The sequence below is a fragment of the Acinonyx jubatus genome, chromosome B2, assembly GCF_027475565.1.
Source record: "Acinonyx jubatus isolate Ajub_Pintada_27869175 chromosome B2, VMU_Ajub_asm_v1.0, whole genome shotgun sequence".
Lineage (NCBI taxonomy): Eukaryota > Metazoa > Chordata > Mammalia > Carnivora > Felidae > Acinonyx > Acinonyx jubatus.
In genome coordinates, this window is record NC_069385.1 from 32669508 (window position 1) to 32681981 (window position 12474).

The window sequence follows — 12474 nt, forward strand, 5'->3', positions numbered from 1 at the left end:
ATCAGGAGGAAAGAGCAGGGAGGAAATGAATGTAATTTAGATAGTAAACATTCGCACTTCTTTCCCACCTCTGAACTCCCAGTGAGTACGCCCTCTCTTTAACCTTCATCTTTAAGCAAATATAAGGCAATGTAAACCAAGCCAGAGTCCCTGAAGTTTTGGCGATGATATTTATGACTATTTTTCAAAAAGCCATCCGGCACATCATTCTTCTGGTGGAATTCATTTACCTGATTGAATTTAAGGCATGCTAGAAACGCCTGAAGCCCACTCCCCACCCACCATGGTAAAAAACTGGTTCACTGTCCAGATGCCCTTATACGGCCAGACTTCCCATTAATCTGACAGCTCAGTGTATGCATTGCGTATGGGTCTTGGCATTGAGCCACATTCCTCCAGTATGTTTCCCTGGGAGCTCTGATTTCCGCTTTGAGGGCTGGCAAAGACTCCCACTTGCTCTTATAAGAAAATGTCTATGGCTGAAAGTTGAAAATGTGCAACATTCCTTCTTTAAGTACACAAACACTCCAAAGTCTGGCCACTTTCCTGTAGTCCTGCCAGCTTTTCTCTATGTCTGATACCTGATCAAGTAACCTTTTTTTAGGGGGGAAAAAAACAACAAAAAACATAAGAGAAGGAATGTAATACATCCACAGCTGAACATCTTACAAGACTTAACCAAACGACCTGTACAAATGATGCCTGAGTAGACACACACGTACCTTATATAGCTCTGTAAACAGGACTCAGTGGCCAGCTTAGTGAATGCCTCATTTTACCAAAAAAAAAAAAAAAAAGAAAAAGAAAAAAAGAAAAAAACAAAAAAACACCTCTCTGAAAAGCATTGCTAGATAAACACTTGCTTACAAGACAAAATTAGTGCATTTTAACCATTTTGCATATAAATTCAAAGACCTTTTGCTCCCAATTCTAACCTGCTGTCAATCAAAAGGGTTGGGGATAAGGGGATAAGTCAGAGTTGGACAAAGTTATAAGAAGACACTATTTCCACTTTACTGCCCAGGTGCACACAAACATTTGCTGAGTCATTTATAATAGTGTAAGAATTCAGATCCCATGGCATAAGTTAAGGACAGTGTCAGCCTTTCCCTTTGAATTTCCTGGCACTTGATGGCCCCCATAACACAATGTAAACATACTTTTGAGTCTGTGAATGTCTTGGGTGTCTTCTCTTTCTGTGTGTGTGTGTGTGTGTGTGTGTGTGTGTGTCTCTCTGTCACTTTCTTAATAATCTTTTATGTTCAACTCTTCAGAGGAATTGTGATCATAAAGCCTCAACCTAACCTTATAGTGCACAGCATTATTCTTCTATTCTGAGACTCCAAGCTCTATATACTTCAGTATACTTCTTTTCTCCTAGCCAATATTAAAACCATCCATTTGGAGCTAACTATGGACTTCTTGAGACTTTGAGGGACCACGTGAATTTTATAGTAAAACCAAATTCTTTTTATAATACGTCTTGGTATTTTTAACAACCCAGCAGAATAGTAAGTACGTTTGTGGAAAAAAAAAAAAGAAAATCAAGAAAGAGGCGGGTGGGCGGGAGCACCGATTCCCTAAGAACTTTGATCCAATTAATCATTGAATCCTGTGACATAAAACATCCTCATTATCATCATTTTAATAAGGTCAACTTGGAAATACGGCTCTTACTTGTGACTTCCCTAAGATTTGTGAATGGCAGTTCCAAGAATATAAACCAGGTCACCCAACTATAACCCAGCCCAGCAATTTATCCCTTTCATGAATGAGAGTCTCCACTCTGCTGTACATGAAGCTATTGGTGGTGGCTCTCAGACTCTCCAGAGCATTCAAAAATTCCCAACCATTCTCCCATCTACCTCACCCTGCAAGCCACAAGACGGAGCCCACATCCCACCTCAGGTGAGGCTCCAACTTCACATCCCTACCCTTCCCCATCTACCACACCTTTCCAACCATTAGTGGTAGCCATAATTCGAGGTTTAGGTCTTGAAAGATTTCACTGTGGCTTCCCACATATTTTGGACTTTTAAAACCATCCACGAGGGAAGAGAAAGTTGGGGGCTAAGTTGCCTTTAATACACATGTGGCTATTAACATAACTTGGAATGTTCTGTCTTTAAATAGGAACTTTTAGGCCTCTTCTCCTCTCTTTGAGGAATGCTTGGAAAGAACATTAAATAACAATGTTGAAAATTCTTCCTGAGCTTCAGAGGCACCCCCCCCCCCCTTGCTGGCCACTCACACTGTTGACATGCAACTACGCTGTACAACATGTGGATTGCTTAGGGAGGTAATTGTGCACAGATGATGTGGTCTATGCTGAAGATGGAGTGATTATTTTCTTCTTGGCTCTTTTTCAATAGAAAGAATCGAAACATAAAAAAAAAAAATGCAGCCAGTTTAAACAGGCTGTTTTCAAATTATAAATCTATAGTGTTGTTTCTGAACACTCGTCTCTGCATCAAAACCAGGTATGTTGATCTTAAACCTATACAGTGAAACATCTGCAAATGAAATGAATTTACTCATTGGTAACACTAGGGTCAAATGAGGTGGCATCACAATAGAAAAAAATGGCCCGATCTGGAATCTGTCTCTTTACAGACAATGGTAACTGGAGTTATTAAAAAAAAAAAAAAAAAGGGTGGGGAGAAGTTAATCAATAGATTCTAAATGAAAGTATGGTTAATTAAGTCCTTAGTGAAACTAACTAGCGATATTAAGAAACAGAAATGTGCTTAGACTTTATTGGCTGTTTTTGGCATCTGCACACAAGCAAAGAGGACAAAACCTGTTGTTTCCTTCACCGGATCTCACTCCACTAGGCTGCAGGCTCCTTGGGCAGTAAGAAGTCACAATCACTATTCACAGATGTATGGAGAGTCACTAAAATATATTATACATAGACCCTCTAAGTTTACAACCAGATATTAATGGGGTACACTGTTCTTGTTATATTATCAGATTTTTTTTACTGCAACAAACCAAGTCCGATCCACATTCAAAGATTATAGATTTTAGTATTAAAAAAAAAGCACTCATTTCTCAAAGACCCAAACTGTGTTTAAAACACCCCAACTAAACCCCAAGCTTCTTGCTGTCTCTCCTGGATGGTTCCCCTCTCTTCCCAACACCCAAAGCCTCTACCTCCTCAACACATAATCATTTGCTCTGACATGACAACAGACCCACTTTTCTGGAAATACTGATGCCCATTCATCTCTTTCCCTCCCTATACCCCCAACAATAAAACTGTTACATATATTAAGAGAAAACAAAGCAAGAGTGCTGGAAATCTCCCCCAGAAAACTGCATCCATACCCTGACCCCTGGCTTTGTTCTCTTTCTCGTAGGGCAATAGGCATCCAAACCATTATCTCAAGTGACAAATGATCAAATTCCTACATCTCCAATATGGAACTTGGAGTTTACAGGTAAGCTTCTTGGGGATTCCAGCTGGTTAAAAGCAATCAACTCCTCCTCTGCTCTCTGAAGAGTTTTCAAAGACAGACAGCCTTTAAAATTAAAATCATTACAAAAATAATCAGGAAAGAAACCCTTTCGAATTTTTTAGGAAGCCCTGCTGTTAGCCTCTTGGGCTGCCTACCTCCTAAAAAGCATGTATGTCAGTGGGTAGAGCGGGCACAGTTGTTAGGAACAGAAGAGAGTGGTATAAAAAATAATAGTAATTGCTGATGTGTTTTTCAATGCTATAAATCAGAAGTGGTGCGAAGAAGCAAGGGGAAAAAAAAATCCTATTTGGTGCTGGAAATACTGAGGCTTTTTTTTTTTTTTTCTTTCTTTCTGGTGAGCTAGAGTGTGCCAGCTTTTTCAGACGGGAGGAATGCTGAGTGTCAAGGGGTCAGGATCAATCCGGTGTGAGTTGATGAGGCAGGAAGGTGGGGAGGAATGCGAGGAATGTCCCTGTTTGTGTAGGACTCCATTCAGCTCATTGGCGAGCCGGGGCCGCCCGGAGCGTATAAAAGCCGCGGGCCGCCCGCCTCAGCCTCACACAACAACTCTTCCCACTGAGAGGAGGCAGCCAGTGCAACTCCAACCCCGGCGACCGACCGCCTCCCTCCGACGGCAGCCGCCCCGGCCGACAGCTCCCAGACCTCAGCCCGGTGCGCCCAGACACCCACCTCCAGCCCGAGCCCGCGATCCAGCGCCGGGACCGCCGCGCCCACCCCGCCGCCGCCGCCGCCGCCGCCGCACTCCGCCCGCCGTCCGCCCCGCCCGCAGCGCCAGACCATGTCCGCCGCCGGCCTGGGCCCGGTCCGCTGCGCCTTCGTGCTCCTATTCGCCCTCTGCGGCCGGGTAAGCCGAGAGCCCCGCGGCGGCCGCCGCCTGGGGGAGGGCGTGCAGGGCGGGGCAGGGCCCGGGGCGCCGAGCGGCGTGCGCCCGCTGACCGCCCCCTCCTCCCCGCAGCCCGCCGCCGGCCAGGACTGCGGCGGCCCGTGCCAGTGTGCGACCGCGCCGGCGCCGCGCTGCCCCGCCGGCGTCAGCCTCGTGCTGGACGGCTGCGGCTGCTGCCGCGTGTGCGCCAAGCAGCTGGGCGAGCTGTGCACGGAGCGCGACCCCTGCGACCCACACAAGGGCCTCTTCTGCGACTTCGGCTCCCCGGCCAACCGCAAGATCGGCGTGTGCACCGGTAAGCGCCGCGGCCCGGGCCCCTCGCCCTGCGCCAACTCCGGCGGTGTCCCGGCCGCCCGACCCCACCCCGGAGCCCTGCTCCCCGCGCACCCCCGACTCGCCTCCCGCCACCGATGCCTGACCCCTGTTCCCTCCCTCTCCTTCAGCCAAAGATGGTGCCCCCTGCGTCTTCGGAGGGACCGTGTACCGGAGCGGCGAGTCCTTCCAGAGCAGCTGCAAATACCAGTGCACTTGCCTGGACGGGGCGGTGGGCTGCGTGCCCCTGTGCAGCATGGACGTCCGCCTGCCCAGCCCTGACTGCCCCTTCCCGCGGAGGGTCAAGCTGCCGGGGAAATGCTGCGAGGAGTGGGTGTGCGACGAGCCCAAGGACCACACCGTGGTTGGCCCTGCCCTCGCCGGTGAGTTGGATCTTCCTCTAAGTCAGTGTTGTGATCCTCCCCCCAGGGGCTGACTCCTAACTCTACCAGGGGAAGGGGGAAATGTCTTATCCTGGCGTCTTACCTTGTGTTTGTGTGCTCTGCTCTCACAGCTTACCGACTGGAAGACACATTTGGCCCAGACCCAACTATGATCCGGGCCAACTGCCTGGTCCAGACCACAGAGTGGAGCGCCTGTTCCAAGACCTGTGGGATGGGCATCTCCACCCGGGTTACCAATGACAACGCCTTCTGCAGGCTGGAGAAGCAGAGCCGCCTGTGCATGGTCAGGCCTTGCGAAGCGGACCTGGAAGAGAACATTAAGGTACGTTTTCTGCTCCTATGAACGAACTTGCATGGAATGATAATGGTTAGGACTAAAGTTGGGTCTCCCCATCCTTGTTATTATAGACCTTTTATCTCCAAAAATATCTAACCGTTGAGCTGTTTTGCTGGAATGGGCTGTTGTGTAATAGAAACCACTAGCTTTCCACTATGAAATTCTCCACACGGTTAGTTAATTCAAGACATCCCGAGAGAGGCCATGTCTATTTTTGGAAAACTGGCAAGTGAGAGTCCAACTTCCTCTCCTCAAAATATAAACAAAAGTCAGACAACATAAGGCTAAAACACACAGAGCTTGAAGAAAGCCACTCCCCTTAGAGAATCATTGATTTTTTTTTTCTTCTGCTTTGTCTTCCTTAGAAGGGCAAAAAGTGCATCCGTACCCCCAAAATCTCCAAGCCTGTCAAGTTTGAGCTTTCTGGCTGTACCAGCGTGAAGACTTACCGGGCTAAGTTCTGTGGAGTGTGCACAGATGGCCGGTGCTGCACCCCACACAGAACCACGACTCTGCCTGTGGAGTTCAAGTGCCCCGACGGGGAGCTCATGAAGAAGAGTATGATGTTCATCAAGACCTGTGCCTGCCATTACAACTGTCCTGGAGACAACGACATCTTTGAGTCCCTGTACTACAGGAAGATGTATGGAGACATGGCCTAAAGCCAGAGAGTGTGAGAGACATTAACTCATTAGGCTATAACTTGAACTGATTCACATCTCATTTTTGTGTAAACATGATTTCAGTAGTACAAGTTATTTAAATCTGTTTTTCTAACTGGGGGAGAGAAACAGTCCCACCGAATTCAAAATATTGTGCCATGTCAAACAAAAGAGTCTTATCAACCCAGACACTGGTTTGAAGAAAGTTAAGACTTGACCGGGGTGGGGGGACTACATTAGCACAGAGCACCAGAATGTAGACTAAGGTGTGGCTTGAGGAGCAGTGGGGGGTGGGGGGGGCACCTGTAGAAATGATTGTCACCTTAAAGTGGTAGGGGCCTGCTCTTTGGAGTGTGCTTGAGAAGGAAAATTTTAGCATGCTCACTGACCTGCCTACTGTAGCTCCAGCAACGGCTAGGATGTGTGTCCTCCAGCCTTCATGAGGCTGGGTCAAGTTCTTTAAGTCAGAACAGCAGATTCAGCTCTGACCTTCTGATTTGAATGACACTGTTCAGGAATCAGAATCCTGTCTATTAGACTGGACAGCTTGTGGCAAGCTAATTTGCCTGTAACAAGCCAGATTTTTTTTTTTTATTGACACTGTAAATATTGTGTGTGTGTGTGTGTATATATATATATATATAAATATATATATATATTTGTACAGTTATCTAAGTTAATTTAAAGTTGTTTGTGCCTTTTTGTTTATGTTTTTATGCTTTGATATTTCAAATGTTAGCCTCAATTCTGAACACCATAAGTAGGATGGAAAGCTTATCTGATAATTCAAAGCATGAAATGGATATTCAAATGGAAATTCTGGTCAGAGTGATACTCCATCAAAACAGATTGTTTACTGAATATGAGGCAGTGATGTCCTTAGAAGTCTAATTTGTCAGTTGAAAATGTGGTAGCCTTGTTTTAATGAACAAGTGGCCTTTATTAAAAAAAAAAAATTGAGTGGCTCTGTATAGATGATCAGTTTTTCCACCTGGAAGCATTTGTTTCTACTTTGACTATGACTGTTTTTTGGACAGTTTATTTGTTGAGAATGTGACCAAAAGTTACATGTTTGCACCTTTCTAGTTGAAAATAAAGTATATATTTTTTCTATAAAAAGTGTGTCCATTCACTTACTCTTCTAAATGTTTCTGAGTTTTCTTGAGTTTCTATGGGAAGCTTTTGTTTTAAAATAATTCATCTATAATTTTCTAAGGCTCTTTTATTATACTAATAAATTGGTTAATCAATTCAATAGAATTTTACATAAACCTATTTCACACTGAATCAAGTGTCACAAACTTACAGTCATACACAGTATATATTTATACACAAACACACACACACACACACACACGCATAGGCATTTTTTTTTGTTACATTCACAGTACCTTATAAACATTTAAATTCAATTCTCTCTAGGGGCACCTGGGTGGCTCAGTTTGTTGAGCATCCAACTTTGACTCAGGTCATGATCTCACAGTTCATGAATTTGAGACCTGCATGCAGCATCGGGCTGGGCTGGGCTCGGCTCCCTGCTGTCAGAGCAAGCCTGCTTTGGATCATCTGCCCCCTCCCCGGCTTGCGCGTGTGCGCTCTCTTGCTCTCTCAAAAATAAATAATAACACTGAAAAATTAAATTCTCTCTAGGTAACTTCAGTCTCCAACAACCCCTGTTGATTACACTTGGTCTTGTCTACATTTAATACCTCTCTGACCATTGTAGGCATTTAATTTCCAACCCTTCATATCACAAACTATAGTCTATATACCTTCCACATAGAAAATGTTTTAACTATTTCTTGAGTTTGTATGCTCTACCATATCTGTTTTTGAACTTCAAAAAGTTTGCTGTTAAATTTGAAAAGTATAAAATCTGCATCCTGATGGAACCATTAATAAGTTGCATTTTTGTATAATTCAGTTTTCAGTTGCCATGATAACCAATCACAAATAGATGATGGCATAAGTAGAAAAGGAGGATAATTTCTGCTAACATTAATAGAAATTTGTCTTCAATTAAAAGCAACTCTTCTATTGTCCCAAGCTTTTGACTATTAGATTTCAAGATCAATAGCTTACCAAGAGGTTGGTAAGTGACAAAAGGAAATTGTTCGAGAAGCCTGGAAATGATACTGGGCCTATGTGGGCCCGTACCAAAAAGTGAACTGAAGTATGTGGCCAACAAAAATATTCCAAAGACAGCTTAAAGCACAATATTCCCCAGAATCTGTAGAGCTGTGGATTCTAGGGGGGAACAAAATAGTTGTAGACAAACTAACCCCTCACAGGGTAATTAGCAATGTTGTAGTGTCAGTGTCATTCCAAGAGACAAAAATACATTCGAAAATAAAGACTGGTTCTACAAACAGTGCGGTGCCACAAACCAAAGGGAAAACTTCCCATGGTCAAAATGTGCAAAGTCAAAACATTGAACTTTTAGGATGCACCTATATACATATATTGCCACATTGTCAGCAGCTGTACCTCACTTCCCCAAATAAACCCACATGTACATACACGTACAGGGTACACTGTCTCGTTCACATGTTTTTTCCGCCAATTTACTCCTAGATGCAAAGATGAAGGGCCATGGTAAGTGAGCCGGAGTGTTTTAAAAGGAATTTGAGAATTCTGGGAAAATAGAAGTAGTAACGGAAGCATAGATTTTAGATAGTTCCATTTTCCACCTAAAAACCGAGTAACTGCACTGCAAAATCAAAATCCCAGGAACAATATTTATAACAAAATTAGGTGGCAAGGCATCCCTTCAATCCCAAATGTTAGGGGGAGAAAATCATTAACCACCACAAGACATGCCCTATGTCAGCATATGTGTGGGAACAAGCAAAGAGTTGCAACAGGATATCTGAGGCTTCTGAGAAGAACAGAGATCCAAAATTGCCAACAGTGAAATACGGGAGACCAATTTGAGGGTAAAGCTTGTGCCCACTCAAATAAATCTTACAAACCAGGGCTCTCTCCCACGGGGGAACTCCATGCTCATGGGAATGGAATCAAAATTGAGCAGGTCAGAGACAACAAAGATGTTGAAAGAGAAGGTCTAGATAAAAATGAGGAGAGAACAAAGATTGGAAATCTGAGGAAAGTAAACTGCCATATTGTTTCAAACGCATGAAGACAATAAAAGAGTATCTCCGTGAAATTCGAAAAGCGGTCTAAACCAAGTGTCCTTACTGAACCAAGTTCAAGAAAACTATTTTCACATAACAAATTGGAAAACAAAATTATCATAGCCAAATCCCATACAAAGTTATTATATGAAAATAATAAAGGGCAGAATAAATCTTTACAGATAATAAAAGCATGTCAGAAATACATGCCCAGAAACACATCAAAACTATTTCAAAAGAACATTAAGAAAATAATATTAGACATAAATTATAAAAAGGAAACAACTAATGACATAAAATAGCAATATAAATCAGAGGTAGCAAAACATAGAAATGTGTTGATAAAACTCAGGAAGGAATTAGAAATAAAAGAAATGTATCAAACAAGAACGAACACAAGAAGGGTGCCTGAATGGCTCAGTTGGTTATGCATCTGATTCATGGCTTCAGCTCAGGTCATGATCTCATGGTTCATGGGTTCAAGCCTTGTGTTGGGCTCTGTGCTGACAACGCAGAGCCTGCTTGAGCTTTTCTGTCTCCCTTTCTCTCTGCCTCTCCCCCACTCATGCCCTCTCTCTCAAAATTAAATAAACATTAAAAAAAAAACAAAAAAAAAGAATAGACGGTGAGGAAGGAAATCTTTTAAATTAAAAGAAATGAAAACGTTTCAAGAAAAATTGATAAATATTGTAGAGAGGCAAAGAAGATCTAACATATGGATAGTAGGAGGTCCTGAAGAAAAAAAAAAACAAAAAGTATAAATCAAGAAAACTTTACTGAAATAAAAAGTGACTTGAAAGCACATATTGAAAGAGCATGCCATGGGGGTGCCTAGGTGGCTCAGTCGGTTAAGCGTCCGACCTCAGCTCAGGTCATGATCTTGTGGTTCATGAGTTCAAGCCCCGCGTCAGGCTCTGTGCTGACAGCCCAAAGCCTGGAACCTGCTTTGATTCTGTGTCTCCCTCTCTCTGCCCCTCCCCTACTTGTGCTGTCTCTCAAAAACAAATAAACATTTAAAAAAAATTTTTTTAAAGAAAGAGCATGCCATGTACCTGATAAAATCAACCAACACCAAGACATAGTCTAGCAAAATTGCTGAAATATAAAGACAAGGAAAAACCATCAGAACATCTAGGCAAAAAGAACATGAACCTTATAAGTAAAAGAAAATTAACTCAGTATCAGACTTTTTGACAGCAACACTTCATACCAAAAAATTGGAATAACATTTAGGATACTCAAAGAAAGAAAATGTAAATTAAGGAATTTTTATCCTACAGAACTAACATTCAAGAATAAAAGACACAGACAAACTGCCAAAAATAGGGAAGAATTTACAGTGTATTGTTCCTATGGGCCCTTTCTGAAAAACCTACTAGATAGAAAGCTCAGAGAACAAAAATATCTGAGAGATATTAATATAAGAACTGGTATATGAACATTACATATAGCTTATCTTTAGAATTAAAATTAATGAAGTTTACAGAGGAGAATGTACACGGTATAGTGGCTATACAGCATGCTCTGATAGTGTAGACTGCAGCTATTTTTAAGAGAATGGACATAGATGCCTGTCCCTAAATATTTAACTGCTTTTATTGGTGGTGCTGGTATTGTTATTGTGAGACTATTGGTTGTATAATGTGGGATAAAGCAAGTGAGTCATTATGAATATTCTAATTCTATCGTGAGTGTTGGTGAGTACTGGGATTCTTAGTGAGGAAGTCTCAAAATACAGACGTAACATAAAAGTGGTTAAGTTAAATTCTGTAGTTCTGAATTTGAACTAGAAATAATCAGCATAAACTTATGATCTATTTTATCTTTTAACACACACATACACATACATACAATTTTTCCTACATCTGCTCACTAAAAAGGCTTAGATACAATGACAACTCAAGAGGAATAACCATCCATAGGCCAATACTGTGCTCTTCAAATATTATTTTCCACTAAAAGAAACTAAGGCTTATTCCAGGTCTAGCACAAGAAATGTGTAAGATAAACACATTTATTCAGGGACTACCTTTTCATATTGGGTAAGAAGGAAGTTAACAAAGACCATTGAAATCATATCAAAAAGGTACAGGAGGCAAATTTAAAAGACTCCTATTAAAGATGGGGCAATTTGGACTTCTATAAGGATAAGAATTGCAGTGTGCTAAGCCTATCAATTGTCCTTAAATTTTTAGTTCATTCTGATAGTTGAAGAAAAACACCTAATCGGTCACTTGAGAATGACAGAGAATCTAGTCATTCTACACAAAATCTTTGATGATTTCAGTATCAGATTTTTATTACTCTACACATTTCACAGCACCTCAGAAGCAATTGGCCCCTTCTGTTCCAACACCAGACATAATTCTGAGATAACTTTTAAAGGAAATAAATCTCTTAATTTATGGTACTCATCTCATGATGGTTAGTTTAAAGTAACTTTGTATTCTTTTACAATAATTTTCTGAGTTTTTCCAAATTCTCAGAAATGAACATGCATTATTTTATAATCAGAAAGATTTTTTAATTTTTTTTTTTTTTAGCATTTATTCGTTTTTTGAGAGCCAGAGAGAGACAGTATGAGCGGGGAAAGGACAGAGAGAGAGGGAGACACAGAATCTGAAGCAGGCTCCAGGCTCTGAGCTGTCAGCACAGAGCCCAACGCGGGACTTGAGCTCATGAACAGTGAGATCATGACCTGAGCCGAAGTCAAACACTTAACCTACTGAGCCACCCAGGCGCCCCTAATCAGAAAGATTTTTAAAATAAGTCTTTCACCTCCTCACTATAAAATAGAGAATATGCCAAAATGTGTTTGAAGTTTTCATGATTTTGGATTTATCTGAACTATTCATAACATGTAAAAAAATAAATAGCTTAGCTATTCAAGCCACTATTCCTTAATTAGCCATGTGCCTAGAAGCATGTGTAAAACACATGTGCCCTCTAGGGAATTCACATATATTCATATATATTCAGTGTATTTTCTTACCTCATTCTCCCATGCCATAAATGAAACCATGAAAGCTTTTCCTTCATAAGTTTTTTCCCTTCATAAGTTTTTTAATAGCTATTCTTTACCTCATGAATCATACTGATTATATACACACTATTGCTAAGACTAAGAATAAACAATGTAAAATATGCCCTTCAAATGCTAAGTCAGATTCCATATCCAAATACAGGATCCAAAGTAATAAACATGAAGATCTGTATCCTCTATCAGATGTTTAAAGATAGTGAAAAAAGAGTTAGTAAGA

General features: G+C 41.8%; 1 protein-coding gene across 1 annotated transcript; it reads left to right on the forward strand.

The window, feature by feature from the left end:
- Window positions 1–4128: 4128 nt before the first annotated feature.
- CCN2 (cellular communication network factor 2) lies at window positions 4129–7199 on the forward strand. Its single transcript, XM_027056881.2, has 5 exons — window positions 4129–4326; window positions 4438–4660; window positions 4809–5060; window positions 5192–5403; window positions 5784–7199. The coding sequence occupies exons 1-5, from the start codon at window positions 4261–4263 to the stop codon at window positions 6078–6080; spliced, it is 1050 nt and encodes a 349-aa protein (XP_026912682.1). The 5' UTR covers window positions 4129–4260; the 3' UTR covers window positions 6081–7199.
- Window positions 7200–12474: the final 5275 nt, after the last annotated feature.